General features: G+C 42.0%; 1 protein-coding gene across 1 annotated transcript; it reads left to right on the top strand.

Annotated features, from left to right (window-relative positions):
* The first annotated feature begins 4028 nt into the window (after positions 1-4028).
* Positions 4029-15281, top strand: LOC147304732 (tetraspanin-2-like). Its single transcript, XM_086276787.1, has 8 exons — positions 4029-4257; positions 9824-9926; positions 11828-11925; positions 12026-12100; positions 12179-12262; positions 12376-12432; positions 12528-12611; positions 12697-15281. Exons 1-8 carry the CDS (start codon positions 4189-4191, stop codon positions 12760-12762), a joined length of 636 nt encoding a protein of 211 aa, XP_086132913.1. The 5' UTR covers positions 4029-4188; the 3' UTR covers positions 12763-15281.
* The last annotated feature ends 791 nt before the right edge of the window (positions 15282-16072 follow it).

Here is a 16072-nt window from a genome sequence, read left to right as displayed (position 1 = left end):
CTAGGCTGGAAGGTTGCACAAAAACCTCATTGTGACTATAAAGAAAGTAGCTTAAGGAAGTAGCCTTGACTTGTTTACAGCAAAGGTGTAACCCTCCAACCTCATCAAAAGTTCAACTCGAAATCTATTGATAAAACAATTCAGCTTTGGAGGAATGTTTGGTCAAAGAGATGAGATGCATTTGATGGTTAAACATAGACTAGAAATGTGCTTTTGATTATGTGACATAGGTGCTGATACAACAGATCAATGTTTCAAGCAGCCAAGAATCCACTATAGGTTGTCCTCACCGTTCTCTCCCACACAACAATGACTGTCCGGCTGCATTTTCAGTTTTCTATGGGGCACAATTAGTCTTGACTGAAGCTGTTGACTAAGGGATACGAAGCATTGATTATATTTGAGCTAAAGGCCCCTTGTGATGCATGAACTCCAGTCACCATTTTGCATATTCCTGTGTTGTTTCTTTTTTATTTAGGAAAATATATTTATCACATTCCCTCTCTACAAGACATGTAATCATAACAATAATTCATGGGCAACAGTGAGACTTTGTCATTTGACTTGATGTTGTGTTTTGATAAGATCTGTGACATGCTAATTAAATACACTAACCACAACACACCACCTATCACTGAAATATGAGGTCTTACTGAGGGCAAAGTCCTACGGAGCCCCGCAAGGGACATGGGAGAAAAAAAATTAAGACGCACTTTTGCGAGATCTCGCAAAAGTTCATCGTAATTTTTTTTCTCCCATGTCCCTTGCGGGGCTCCGTAAAGTCCCGGACTTGGCCCATGCACTCGCGCATTCATGGCTAAAGCCTCTATTTAGGTGAGAATCTGCTACCCTCTTGTGGTCACATAGAGAACTGTACTTAACACTCAGATGAATAGCAGAGAACTTCTCTCACATAACTCTATTTCTTCCAAACAGCAGTTGAATTCTGCACCTCTTTTCACATCCTTGCCAGATACCTGGCTGCACTCTCACCTGCACTAACCCTGCGGGTTCACAGGTGCTTTTGAGCTCTGATCGTGTTGCCAGGAAACCTCATCACAGCAAGGCTGTCTGATCAAAGGGGGTTTTTTATGTTAAAATTGTGGCCTCAAAATACCTTTCACTTTGGAAAGAGCTGCTAACAGGCGGTCTGCTAACCCTGACATATTTTCCTTTGATTTTGCTGCAGTTGCTGTGAAGTTATACAAGACACTTGAAGCTTAAATCAGTGTCTCAAAGGAGAAGCAAAAAATCGCTTTTCTTTGATGAATCTTCTTTATGTGCACTTTTCTGAAATAGATTGACGTCATAGAGGTGAGCACGACTCAAACCAGTGACTCCATTACATTTCCATCACTGCACACATGCAATCAAAGAGTCTTTGAACGAAGCCCATTGTAGCATGCATTTGGCAGGGTGCAAACTGAGTGAAGCCACAGAAAATTCATTCTTAGTGTGACCAGCAGATGGCGCTACGCTGCCAGGGTTAGACAGTCTGTTTAAACGTGCCTACAAGTTTGGTGCTATGAGAGTGTTGAACATCTCTTCATTAATATGAAATAAAAAATAAATTACAATTTTGCGTGAGGCTGCATTGATTTTACAGCTGGCAGGTCTCACGGAAAGGGCGAAGGCCTTCCTCCAGACCAGGATGAAACAATGGGCAAACATCTGCTCTTGATGATCCCACACATTCAAGAAACAAGAAACAAAAGTATGATCTGCTTACAACAGAACGCCAATAACAGTGATGACAACATGCTTCCAAAAAGACTCGACTTATACACGTCGCCTTCCAAGTAAAGTCAAACCTATCAGTCGCCTTGAAATACCAGAGCCATAATAGATCAACTCAATGATTGACCCATTAAGTATCTTGTTGAGCTATAAATGATCCAGCTGGTCATTTGTTATCTATTTTAGTGGAGGCTAAGACCTGCACATACTTTTCATGTTCACATGTTTGGAACTGCATAGCAACTGAGCCACTAACAGCCAACAACAGCGAACAAGCTGAGTGGTCTTATCAGCCTTTCCACTTTTGGAGCTGCTCTGAAAAGTGTCCAGTGTAAGCTTTGTTGTGGTTTCTTCATCTTCCACAGTTCCTCTAATGGGTCTCAGAACACAAATAGGGGTTTTTAACTGATTCAGTTTTGAGACAGATGCACAGGCGAATGACTGGAAACAGTTGCATGTTTTCTCTAAAATCTCTACCATGTCAGTTCTATCTGATTCTGCCTCCCCTTCAGCTTGGCAGACCACTTTGTTTCCAATATGAGGACATTTTTTGACCAGTGTCTGACTGCCACTGATAAAAAAAAGACATAAATAATTTTCTTTGGCTGTTCTCCCTGCTTCCAATAGCTGTATGGAAAATATGTTGAATATGGTGCTCTGCAGTTATTACATGTCATCGATGACAAACATCCGACAGACGAGCTGCTCTTTCCATTTCATTACCTGCACATATAAGTCTGTTAATTATACAGTAATGGTTCTTTTCACCCAGTGATCCAGCTGCAATATAAAAATAAGAACACTAACAACCTGAACTGGTTACCTAACTTAGTAATTTCCATTATTATATATTATTTTGCTATGAATTATATCGTACGTAATACATTGTTTGAAAAGTGTCTTCACTTAATTATTTAAACAGATTTTAGTGACATCAATATGTTGACATATTTTATGTGAGTAGGAAGAAAATGAACTTGTATGAACTCATCCCACCAGGATTAGATTAAGCACCACAGGCAGCTAAGGATAGAAACTGTCTGTTAGCCCCCAGGCCATTCACTGAAATTTAGAAGTAGTAACTTAGCAACGAATAAATAATAAACGTGTCAATATATTATCAGACAATTATTTTTATTTTATGTTTTTTACCCATCTCTTTCTACACCAGGCCTAAACTGGTACATACTCTTTCTGGGTTTACAGGAAGTGTTTGCCTCAGTGATTGCTGATAGGAAATGGCCCAACACTATCGTGGCTGTTGCTGAAATCTTGAGTAAATCTTGTTATCTGTTGTGATTACAACAATAAACTGATGAAACATGCTTTTAAACTTAATGGCTGCGGAGACACACTTCCTTTGTTTACTTGCTTTTCCCCATACTTCATGTGTGCATAACAAAGCTTTTGATCAGCCTAAGGTGTTAAGAATAGGAATTAATGCAAACAACACAAAATTCATGTCATCACAAACATGTTTTAAGAACTGTTGAATTTATGAGTTTCAGCAAGTTTTTTTTCATCTTTTTCAAAATTATTTTTTGAAAGCACAGCGAGCTGAAAGAGAGGAAGGAATGTGCTTACACACCACTCTTTATCATTAGTTATTATTCACCTCTGGCTCTCTTCCACAGTGCATTCTTTCTCTTGTCTTCCTCCCATCACTCCCAACGGTCTTGGCAGATGGCTGACCCTCCCCGAACATGATTCTGGTGGTTCTTCCTGTTAGAAAGGAGTTTTTCCTTCCCACTGTCACCAAGTGTTCCATCAAAGGGGATCATTTGAATGTTGGGGTTTTGTCTCTGTCATTGTAGTGTCTTTACCTTACAATATAAAGTGCCTTGAGGCAACTCCCGATTTGATTTAAGACTGAATTGAAAGTTTGCGCTGAACATACATTTTGAGTAATGTAATTAATACCCATTTCTAATCACCAACCAGTTAATTTTTTTTATCTTTATCTGGGACTTTATTGTATATTTCACTTTCCACATTGAAGGTAGGCTGCCGTTATGCAGAATGCGATACATTTCAAACAAAAAACAGCAAATAAATATACAAAGCCAAAATAAACTTAAAAACATTACAATTTTATTAAAAAATAGTTCCTAATTCCGTTTGTGGGAAACTGATGTCTCCGTTTACAGGCAAATAATAAAAAAAAACGTCCCCATTGAGCAGTCTCAACCCCCCCTTCTGCCACCCTCTGCATTATTGAAAGGGGCGGTCTGGAAAGAGTCTAAGCGGATCCTGCAGTGTGTGTGTGTGTGTGTGTGTGTGTGTGTGTGTGTGTGTGTGTGTGGTAGAGAGAGAGAGAGGCTACCGTGACAGCGTCTCTTGATGCTGAAGCGCTGTCGCAGTGGGCTGAACCGCTGTTTCTTCTTTGTTCCGTCAGGGTAACCATCTGAGTATTTTACGGAGATAAACAGAAGAAAGTGTCATTCAGTCGCAATGGGGAAGGTGGAGGGAGGAATGAAATGCGTGAAGTACCTGCTGTTCGTGTTCAACTTCACATTCTGGGTAAGTGGATGTTTTCGGTTCCGGTGCTGATGAGATGCAAGTTGCGCGTAAATAAACGACGAGCAAGTGCAGCAGTGCGGAATAGCAACTCTCACTCCGCGCGGCAGACTTTCGCGTCCACGTGGTGTTTTAGCGGTGATGCAAAGGCGCTTTGCGGTTTTCACCCACGAATATCTGCTTTGTTTAGTTGCTTTCCAGCACGGGTTTGGGCTGTTCTGCGTGGCGCTGAAAGGGTGACAGCTAGAGGTTTTTTAGTTTTGGCTCTCCGGTCTCAAATCAGATTTTCCACAGAGGAAAATCCCGCCCCCCTTCTTCTTCCCGGGGAAGCGTGTTTTTGAAAGGAAGACTGAATGAAAAGGCAGAGAGGGACACAGATTGAGACACAGCAGCGTGGAAAACAAGCTGAGCTCTTTGCGCTCTGTGCTGTATTTCCTCATTAACACAAACTGTCAACTGACTTGTAATCAAGAAAAGCTCTGCTCGCACTTCTGTTTTCTTTACAAGCAGCACTCAGAGATAAACTCATGCTACTCCAGACAGTCAGGTGGCTGCCAACGATGGATATACGTCGGTGTGTTATTTTGTCTTGTGCACATGCTTTCCACACGTGAATAAACCTCACAGGTTTGGCTATTCATTCCTTACAGATTCTTTGTGTGACCGTGAGTGTTGGGCTGCACTTTGCCTTTATTTATGCCGCTGTTCACACTCACCACTCATGGACAAGTTTCTTTGTGTGTGTGAAAGAGACTTTTCCAACAAGCATCTGTGGAGTGGATCAGCGCCCTGTGAAAGGATCTATTGTGACAGTGGGACAATGGCATAATTTCAGGCTGCTGCTCGAGCCCTGGCTGCTCCTGCTTGGCTAAGCAGCAAAGCTTGCATGAGTCCCACTTCTCCTACGATTGACTGGTCCCACCATTGGCAAACTCCACTATCCCTGGCTTGATGGCACCTGTGAGTGGACACTTGCATGCCGAGGGGTAAAAATGAGAGATATGACAGGGTGAGAAAGAGTTAGCCATCCGATAGGCAAGAGTTAAAGATTTAGAGATGGAGGATGTACAGTGAGGCAGACAGTGAATGTGACAGAAGAGAAAAGGGTCACTGGGAGATTGCGAGGGATAGTGTGTGCGTGCTCACATGGTGTAAGAGGGACAGTTGGCTTGAATTTGACCCAGATAAAGACAGAAAACAGATCAGTATGAGCGTGTTGGAGTGCTCTGTGGATGAATGCCGACTGCTTGTGTTACAAATGAAAAAATGAAAACAGAAACTATTCTTCATTTGCAGTTTTTAGTCTGCTTGATTACCCACCACTCATAATCGTTGCACGCCAATTCCCGCTGGGCCGCAGTCCTCTCTGTTGTTTATGGAGTGAGTGATGAAGAGAAGGGAATGATGAAAGCAAATAGGATTTCTTTGAAATCCCCTCCTGAGCCCCAGTTGACGGTTGAACACTAATACTCTGACTGTAGACCGTTAAACAGAAAATAAATCGTTTTTTTACCTCAAGTATATAAAGAGTGATATTACTGTAGTTATACACATGAAACACACACAGACACACACTCCAGCTCCCACCATTCGGGTGAGATGAGATTCCCGCAGAACCCTGTTAAAGAAAAGGCCACTGATTAAACGCAGGCCAAGCTATTGTGTATATTTCACCATATTTCTTCTGTAAACAGACCATCAGTACCTCGCTGCCTTGTCTGCTCTGTGTTCTTTGCCCTATTTAGTAAAAAATTAAGCCAGCAAGGTAAACAGAAGGCTACAAGGCAAACACTGTCTCAGAGTGTTGTGCACAAAAGGTGCAGTAGGAAACTTTAGTTTACCGGTTATCAGTCCAACAGAAAATAATGTCCTTGTTCTTGTGCAGAGATTATCATCTTAAAAAGGTCACACATGTGCTTGTAATCTTTTCTTCCACAGTTTCTCAATTTGTTACAAATGATACCATTTATCTGATGCAGTCAAACTGCAACGTTGTTACTTATGAGTCAGCTATAGTGACACTGGGTATCACATTGAGGGAAAGTTTTGTTCTCCTGTTTTTACATCTAAAGAGCATCCGATGCAATTTCTAAATAGAGTAGGATCTAAGTATGCGCCAGCTGCTTTTTCACGGATCAAACATATCAAACATTTTAATCTGCATTCTGTAAATCGTGGTATAAATTAATACAAAAACATATTTTTCCCACAATCAATTAGAAAGGAAGATTTACTTTCTTTCTAATTGAAAATGAAAGCGCCTGCTGGGGAGAGTACCAAGTCTTTCACAGAAATGAAATGACCTTATCCAAAGCAAATGAAAGCCACAAGACTCATAAAGTCAAGGTGTAACAGTACAAAGAGAACTGAAACAGAACTGAAAAACCCTGCATGAATACAGTATTTAATGCAACCAAACCAACCAACTAAAAGACAAACAAAACAGAGCACTGGGGTCATGTAGGACTTTTAACACGCATGCAGCAGAACAGGGTAAGAGTACGCTAAAGGGACATCACTTCAGGAAACATTCAAATGTCAGCTGGGATAGTTTGCAACTCTTCAAGCCACCCTATTCTCAAACTGCTGAATTAAGAAAATTGATGGATGGATGGAAAGTAAGTGGCTTATGAACCTAAAGGACACGAGATCAAGAAAAACTGGTATCCCATGTTGACACGTTGAGTAATTAATTCCCTTGTAAATGTCAGACTCCACTGGCTCCAGCTCACATAATTCTTGTATGGCATCATGTTATTTGACATTTTTTGTTTGCTTTCCTGCTGCCACTTCAGCTGGAGCAGGTTACTCATACTTTGACCGCTGTCTGGATACATTTAGAAGACATTGTTTTGAAGATTTCTGGTAAAAAGCCTAAAAAAACACTTTTTGTAGCTGTGTTTCACTCCACCAGCCCCGCCTGTGGCTGAGTACAATAGCATTTACTCCACCCATAATTATGTCGCTCCTATTTACACTTTGCTGCTGCCCATCATTTTTAATGTGCCCTTGCTTCTGTTTTTTCCTGAACATGTACCAGACAAAAGACTATTTTAAAAAAAGCTTAACCAATTACTGCTGGATTTGAATTGTTTGAAAGGGATTTTTCTTGTTACTTTTATAAACTATTTTTGGTTTAATATACAGTAAAGCTCTTTTTTTGTCTGAACTAGAAAGTGGATAATGCCACAGACTGTCTGACCAAGACCACAGCCCTGTGTCAGCTCAGCCCCTGTTTTCATGGAAATTCCCCTCACAAAAACACTATGTAACGGCACTTTTAAAAAGCAGGCCTTAAACTGTAAAAGAACCTCAATAAAGCTCCAATACCAAGATTTCCATCCATTCCTGCAAATATCCAGACATAAAAGGCATTGGTACTGAAGGGGGGACACAGGGAAAAACTGGTGTTTTGGAGACTTAGGCTATACAGAACACACCCGAGAGATTTTAATACTCTGAACAAAATGTGTCCGTAGTCTGTGCATGCAAGCAGAGGAGTCTTCTAATGACTTACTCCCTCCTTTTCTCTCTCCCATCCCTATTCCAGTCTCTCTTTCATTGTGTCTGTCAGTTTCCATCCTATTGTGCACTAATGCATATAGTCACAGGGAGACAGTGGGTCTTTGTCCTTTGGTGAGATTGGGAGGGCGAGGCTGCGATGAGGTGGGGTTAAAGAAGGGGGGCTACATGGGGATAATCAGGGGGTGGTAGCAGAAAACAAGGGAGGGGTGTGGCAGGGGAGTTGGGGGGAGGGGGGGGGGGTAAACCAGGGGGATATGAAAGCAGAGAGGGTATTAATGGGACCTTTGGGATATTCCGGCTCATGATGGGAATGCATTTAGCGTGGCAGCTACTGACTGCAGTGTTTTGAAATGTGATTTGGAAAAAGGCTTTTAAATGCAATCACAGCAGTAATGAGCACAAACCTCGTTCAACCTCAGAACCACCTGCTCTTCAAAACAGCCGCAGCACGATCTACAGCAGCCCGAGACGGCCTTGCTCTTCCAACAGCACTGTGTGCATATCCACAAAATCCAGTAGGAAGCAGTAACCGCTTCACATTTTGCACCAACACCATCGCACCAGGTGTTCTGACAAATACCACCGTTAAATAGATCCAGAGCCCCTCTCCACGCTAATCCAGCCTGGTTCAGGAAGTCTGCAGATCCTTTACTTCGCTGTGCTTTATCACTTTGGACCTGCTAATCCTGAAACCCCAAGAGCTCAGCTGTCCCATACATCACCACGCATCACACTAAATCCTCGATTCGGGGGGAAACCGGCTTCCCAGCACCTGTCCCATTCCGATGCTTTACAGCTGAGCTGCTGGCTTCACTTTAAACCAACACTGTAAAATACAACCTGTGGAAAGAAAGAGGCACAGGAGTCAGCAGAATAAGGGGGAAGATTAGATATACAAAGCAAAGAAATGGAAAAAAGAGAGAGCAAAGTAAACAAAAGCAGCATTAAGATGGAAAAGTTTGTTTTTGTCTGAATTTGGCAGCAGAGCTTCTTTCTCCAAATAAATTCACCTAACAGAGCTTGAGGACACATAAACAGACACACAAACATCGGTCTACCTAAATTCTAGAACTAGGATGCCAAGAAACCATGTGACTCCTAAATACTCACAATTTAGACAAGTCGTTTTATTTCTCCGTGCACACAAACACACACACACGTATCGGTGCTGTTGTTTTGAAGCTCAACATGAAGGTTTTTAGACTGGATTATCCTCAGGGGGCCGAGCGATCATTAAAACCTCTCTATACTGATCTGTAAGTGGAGCATCCACAGTGACCCCTGCTACTCACATCTCTGTAAAAAGGGGAAAATACATCCAGTTGAAGGTCTTTGCAGCACTTATGGAACACGTTCTTGCTGTGTAACGCTCCCTGAAAGTAAGAGGCTTGAGTATGATTTTGTTTAATGCATAGTAACAGAGGTTTAGATGAAGGAAAATATGAGCGACATGTAACCACATTTCCAAACAAACAGGAGAGCCTGTTTAAGCTCAAGGTGCCACAGTGCTGCACACAGCCAAGCTGGTCATTTTCTCCCCACTGGGAAGCCAGTGGTCGTTAAAGGGTGTTTCCGTGTTACGTAAGATGGCTTTGCTCTGCTCCAGGGCTAAAATGCTCAGATGATCCACCCTTAATGTGGACAGACATTTTCACACAAAAGTGTGACACGTTCGCCTGTCTGCTCCTTTAAACTGAATCTATAAAGAGGGTGAAGGGATTGTTGTGTCTTTCAGGAACACCAGCAGGAGGAAGGAGAGAGCCGGTTTGCAAATGGAAAAAAAAAGTGCTGGGAAAAAGCAGCGCTTTTGTGATCCTGGCTTAAAACAGTGACCGAGATCAAGAGAAAAGATAGTATTTGTATGAAAAACATAGTTCAGTGTAAAATATATCCAGGAGTCTGCTTATTTTTGCAACTCAGTGCATTAAATGCATCTGGTATTTTTGAGGGTTTGGTTACTATTAAAGCAGCACATCATTGTCAGCTATTTTTTATCATTTATTTATATAGAGAGTATGTCTCCTCTCGTTCTTTCTCCACCCAGCTGATGGGCTCCTTCGTTCTGGCGGTGGGACTGTGGCTCCGTTTCGACCCAGAAACTGTTTCTCTGCTCAGCGGCGATAAGGCACCAGATACCTTCTTCATTGGTGAGCACCACAGCGCACCTTCGCTCATCTTTACAGCCAAGTCTGGCACGTTATAATTGTGTAACAATACGCTGAACCACATCCAGCACAATGCTGTTGATTTAACACATGTGTGGGTTAATTCACCGCAGGTTTTGGTAAAAGCTCTGTAAAACGCTTGTTGTCAACTGAATGTGATGAATTGTGTTTTCGTCACCACTGGGAGTTGTTTTTCTAGTAAAGTCCGGTTTGGGTTTGGGTTTTAAAGAAACGCAGCTGGGAAATCACTTTAAATGGGTCAAGGGAAGGTCTGCTGTTTCTGTTAACAATTAAGCTGAATATTAGGAATAGAAATGGCTTGTTTGATAAATGTGCATTAACTTATTAAAGCATCAAATGTTCTCTCACACTTTTTAAATTAGCAAACTTTCATGCTGGCGATGAGTGGGAATAACAGGAAGTGACTGTGGTGCAGTGTGAATACATTAGTGGACTCGCACGGGTGTGCACCACCTTTTAATCTGCCCAGATGGAAAGAAAGAGGAGGAGGGGAGAAATATATGGACAATTAAAGAGAGTTACATCATGCAAATGGCAAACCTTTGAAGCAAAAATTGGACATAGCATAATAATAAAGTGCTGAATGTTGAAGGGGGGGAGAGGAGTGGATTTACAAGGGTTTTCATGAGCTGAACACAGTTTGTGTCATACTGAAGATATTTGTGGTTTCTTTTTAGGAAAAGAGATGCTTCTACTCTTGACTCCAGTCCAGCTAAACTGCTTTGGGGGATAACATGGTGTAATGGTAGACTACCTCTGGGAGAAATATTTGCTTACAGAATCCTGTAACACTGTTAAGGCATTTCAACACTTCTGCGAGAGTGCCTGTGAACTGAAGTCAGACGTCCATTGGAATTGACGGAGTGGGTGGCCCCTGTCGGGTCCTCTGAGCGTCTAGTGCTACACATGGGTTTGACAGCGAGCGCTGTACCCACAGCTGAGCACCCTCAACAGTTGCTAGGGCTTGTTTCCATAGCATCAAACCCACACAAAACTTTCTTTTTAGTTGAAAATTATTTTTAAGATGGAAGATAAAATAAGTTGGGACACAGAGGAAAAAAGGAAAATCTGATTTCCAGTATTTTCTTTCTTTCTTTCTTTCCCAAACAACAGTTTTGTTTAGCTTGTGGCGCAGTGCGAGCAGCAACATCACTTGTCACCAGATGGAAGAAGTTAAAAGCTAATTAGCCATCCTTAACTGACAGCACATTTAACACCTCCTGCTGTCAAAACTCTTTACAGGCAACTAAAGAAAAACCTGCAGGGTTACTGTATTGCACTTTGAGAAACCAGACCTCTCTGTCTCACTCTGACCTGACCCCATATAACATGAGAGCACCCTGCCTTAAACTACCCTCTGTGGAGCTGTTGCCTCACAACAGACCCCACTTACATGAGATTACATGGAGCGGATCTGTTGAGTTCCTCCCTACAGACCAGCCCATGATGCACTGTGTGTTTCCTAATGAGACACTGAATGGTTAGCCAAGGGGCATGGCATGAAGCATCCACTCAGACCTCCCTCTAAGTCAGGCTTTTGCTATTAAGGGTATTTACTGAGGACGCCATTAAAGGGCACAACAAGAAGGGCTACTCTTAAAAAGGGATGTGGCCAAGCACCAATTTACACAGCAAACAGTACAATCAGAAATTATAATGCCTCTGTTTGTTTTCCTTGGCACTACGACTAACTCAGATTACAATCCTAGTCCTATGCTGCCCCCTTGTGGTGACTCTGTAACATAACCTAATCACCAAAGGAACAAGATGCGGGGGAAAGCTGAGCGTGTTGACATGAACACAAGAAATCTTTTGTATACCATTCCTGTTCATATTAACAAGAACCTTTTATGTTCCTCCAGGTGTGTACATACTTATTGGTGCCGGCGGTCTGGTGATGCTGGTCGGTTTCTTTGGCTGCTGTGGAGCCGTTAGAGAATCACAGTGCCTGCTGGGTTCAGTGAGTAAAAATGCACACACATCATAAGCAAAACTCCAACTGGAATGCACTTTTGGCATTTTATACTTCCGAGTAGTAAACGCTTAATCCCTTTTTGCAGTTCTTTGCCTGTCTGCTGATCATCTTTGGGTCTGAGGTGGCAGCAGGAGTGTTTGGATTCTTAAACAAAGACAAGGTACGTTCATTGTTTCACTGTTTTTGAAAACTGCAAGCAGTACCAATAGTCCAAATTCACTTTTCTTGTCTTACACAGATAATTGAAGATGTCCAGAACTTCTACGCAAAAACCTACAATGAAAACAGCAACGGCACTTTGATCCTCTCTTACCAGAAAGTGGTACATATAGAAGAAAACAATTATGATCAACTACATATATGAGGAATCATTGCTTTTTTTTAATGCTCCCTATAATAGGCCTTGTCTTCTCATATTTTTCCTCCCATTTTAAGCTGAGCTGTTGTGGAACTATAGAAAACCGATGCCCCGATGCTGAAAAAGACACCCGGGTAAGACCTCGAGCAGCTCTATACAATCAGCAGAAATTAAATTGGTTGATATCAAATGAATGAGTCTGGTGCCTTACAAAACATCTCCTCTGCAGGACTGCGAGACGGGCATCAAAGACTTCTTCAACAGTAAACTCTTCATCGTCGGATACGTGGGCATAGGAATTGCTGGTGTCATGGTGAGCAGGGAGAAGAGAAAAGTCAGGAATGCACATACGTACGTGATGGCGGATAATAAGATGATTTGTGTTTGCTGCTCTACAGATCATTGGGATGATTTTCAGCATGGTGCTCTGCTGTGCCATTCGCAACAGCAGGGAGGTCATCTAAGACGGATCCTTGGCCTCTGCTCTGACCTGCTTCTGTATCCAGCCCGTAAAGACTGTACAGCAATTCGTATTAAATGTCATCTCCTGTCTGTCAACCACCTGGGGAGCCAGGAAGTAGAACATGTTCGAAACAATCCCTTTCCACTGCAGTGCTCATCCCCTCCCTTGTGCAATGATCTTTTGGTTTGTTTTGTTGCTTATTTATTTCCAGTCCAAAGCAAACAACCACAGTCGACCTTTCACAGCATTCTGGGAAGACTTTCACATATCAAATGGGAACAGTACAAATTCTATTGCGGAGCAGACAACCTGTCAAATAGCTTTTCCTAATGGCCACAAATTTTGAACCCACATACTATCACAGCAGTGTGAAAGCTTTTTCACACAGCCTTGACGTTGACCCCTGGGCTGTGGGAAACTTAAGCCTGAGAAAGCAATCTGAGGTGAAAGCTGCTGAGTTTGCTTATCTGTGCGCACAGAAACACACACACAGACACGCAAATACAGCTATGTTGTGCTACGTGAGCCCACGATCTTAAAAAAGATTTCTGCATCTCAGAGACCGTTTTGATTGGTTGGATCGGTGTGGAGCGTTACTCATGCGCGCTGTATTTCGATCCGGCAGGCATCCATCGGGATGCCCCATCACAGTGTGAGCGGACACTCCGTGAACCACTCAAACCACACAGGTTACACTAAATGACCAAAATCCAATGATCTTATTAAAGAACTCGTTCATATTTAGGGAAATCCACCTATTTGGTTTATTTTTAGAGTTAAGTGAACAGATTGAGGCCCAGTAAACATACATTACAGCCAGTTAGCTTAACTTAAGACAGTCAACATGTCGTCTCGTAGAAGAAGGAAAAATGTGTTCGCACTTTTTTTGTTACCTTTGGAAGGATTCAGTTTTTTTTCCATGTGTTCAGTATTTACTCTCAAACAATTAAGTTTGGATGTAACTTCCTATTTAACAAATATGAAAGCAGCATTCATCCTGTCATGTGGCTCATGGACAGAAAGTGAGTGTATTTCTCAGAACTCTCATATCTTTGCAGAACTAGGTTACTTTGCATGATAATGTTCATATACGAGCATAATATGTTGTCTAATTTAAGTACTACATTCCCAAGCTGGTGTGTGCTGATGAGTTAGGCAGATCACCAAACTCCAAATTCCTCTATTGAGCAGGAATGAGCATGAAGGCTACCTGAAGAGTTACACAAATGTGCTTTTGCAAATCCAAAAGAATATATATTAACTTCATTTAAAAGCATCTTGTGTGGTCCAATGAAAATAATCTGTTATGTAATAAAGCGTCCCATCAGACACTGTATAGAAGACCCAGACCCAGCGGTCATGTTTACAGGCTAAACTATCCAGTCAGCTGAGAACAGGCACAGGTGGTGGTTAAATGTGCTCATCTAAGCCAGGCCTCTGATGTCTTCTCACTTGCGTCAGTTTTCTCTCGGTGCCTTAAAATTACACCACCCTCAAAAAGAAGCAGTAGAATAGTCTCTATATTTGACTCAGTTCATTAACCTCAGCGTGTAGGAGGGAAGGATAGACGACTCAGCCTGGGTTGTTTCCACCTATCCAGCTTAAATCAGGCCATTGCTTATTCTATAGGACGTTTTCCAGCAGGCAGGACAGTAGGATGTAAATATGTTTCTTTTCTATTGTACATTGTTTGTGCTAAATGTGATAGTTACTATTTAACATGCTGTGTTTAGACAGATGTTGGCAGTAGCTGTACAGTGTAATAGTGGCGAGATTGTTTGTATCCACACAGCTCGAACAGCGTCTGATTGATGTGCCTTTCTTGAAGCTGGTCGGTGAGCTGAACGTAGTGAATAAATGTAGCAACAGCGTGCACGTTTGTAGACTTGGACTGCAGTTAGCTGTCAAATGTATTCGACGAGTAGCAGACGGGGCTCGACTCGCCATTTTATGGCGTGTTTCACAGTGCTGCGTTCAACTCGAGCTCAGCCAAGGAAGCTGACGTGGTGCGAGCAACGACTTTCCTGCCAAATATTTCAAAAGGCTTTTGGTACCAAGGAAACCTGTAACGAGGACTCAAAACAATCATTTTAATGCTGATTAAGTTCCAACAATCAAGCTGCGTCAGACAAGCTGGTCAATATTACTATTCTTTGTTTTTTCCATTGCATTGTAATGTGGCACAAGCGATGACAACAAGTGAGACTTGATAACCACTTCAGGGTGCCAGGAGGCAGTGTTTACTCTGAAGACTGAAGCAACACAGGACTATCACCAGACTGTCACTTCAGAGGCACAGTTTACTGCTACCAAAGCCACCAATCTGTTGCTGTCTTCCTCATTTCTATTTGTTAGAGCAAATCTGGAGATGTAACACACTGTGCACCTCAAAAACAAAAACTCTGTACACAGTCAAGCCTTTCATAGATGATTGTGTGTTAATTTATTTTGATACCATTCCAGGCCTCTCAGGAATATAGGTGTTTGAAGTTTAATAAAGCTTTTTGAAGGTTTTGTAGAGCTTCACGTGTCTGTCCTTCCATTATTGCATCACAGACATTTGCACAAGTGCACACAGGGAGGACATGCTGGTCTTTATTGGCCATTTCCTTTTGGAAAAGTGTTCAGTGGTAGTAGATTTACAATTGTATGTGGATGATTAAAGCAGATACAAGTTTATATATAAACTCTGAAAGCATTGACGTTTCTTTTTGCACATACACAGATTTAAAGTGTGTGAGATTGTTGTTTAATATATTGGGATCGGTCCACACGTTCACGCAGGATGTCAGTGACACGCTCACGGCACACTTCTAGCAATTTCCATTAATGAAATCCATCTGCAGCATTTTCCTGGATGCGCTCTAAATGTAGCGATATTTTTACCTCACATCATGAGAAGTGCTGACACAGCAAAGCTCCTTTAGAAAATAAAATGCAAATAATTTAGTAGTTTCTAAATGCAGCACTGCACAATTTAGAAGCAATGGTGATCCCCAGGAAAACCAGTGAAATCTCCAGTGATTAAGTAGGTTTCCAGATTTAGTTGCATGAGTTTCATGTCAGAGGTTCACATTTCTGCACTTGATCTGTAAGGACAGCTGGATATTAAGTTAAAGGTATAGTTATGTGTGCAATCCAGCTGGCTCAAGGACTGCCCGGGGTGAAATTACCTCAGCATTGCAGCACGAGCACTTTTACTGCCAAAATCTGAACCACGCTTGTGGTGCATGTGTAAAGGAGCAGGGTAACACCTTACAGGCCTACATAAAAACAAAATATTAAATCATCTGAAGTTAATTTGCTGCCTG

This window comes from Aulonocara sp. 'chitande type north' Nkhata Bay, linkage group LG20 (genome assembly GCF_057382095.1).
Source record: "Aulonocara sp. 'chitande type north' Nkhata Bay isolate Kocher_YH1m ecotype deep benthic linkage group LG20, A_spYH_male_GT1.1, whole genome shotgun sequence".
NCBI classification, from domain to species: Eukaryota; Metazoa; Chordata; class Actinopteri; order Cichliformes; family Cichlidae; genus Aulonocara; species Aulonocara sp. 'chitande type north' Nkhata Bay.
This window is presented reverse-complemented; position numbering and strand designations above follow the sequence as displayed.

Bases quoted from the DNA above. Each gene is read 5' to 3' on its own strand.
- LOC147304732 (XM_086276787.1), top strand. From the start codon at position 4,189: ATGGGGAAGGTGGAGGGAGGAATGAAATGCGTGAAGTACCTGCTGTTC. The intron at 4,258-9,823 runs GTAAGTGGATGT...TTCTCCACCCAG, and splicing joins TGTTCAACTTCACATTCTGG to CTGATGGGCTCCTTCGTTCT. The intron at 12,612-12,696 runs GTGAGCAGGGAG...GCTGCTCTACAG, and splicing joins TAGGAATTGCTGGTGTCATG to ATCATTGGGATGATTTTCAG.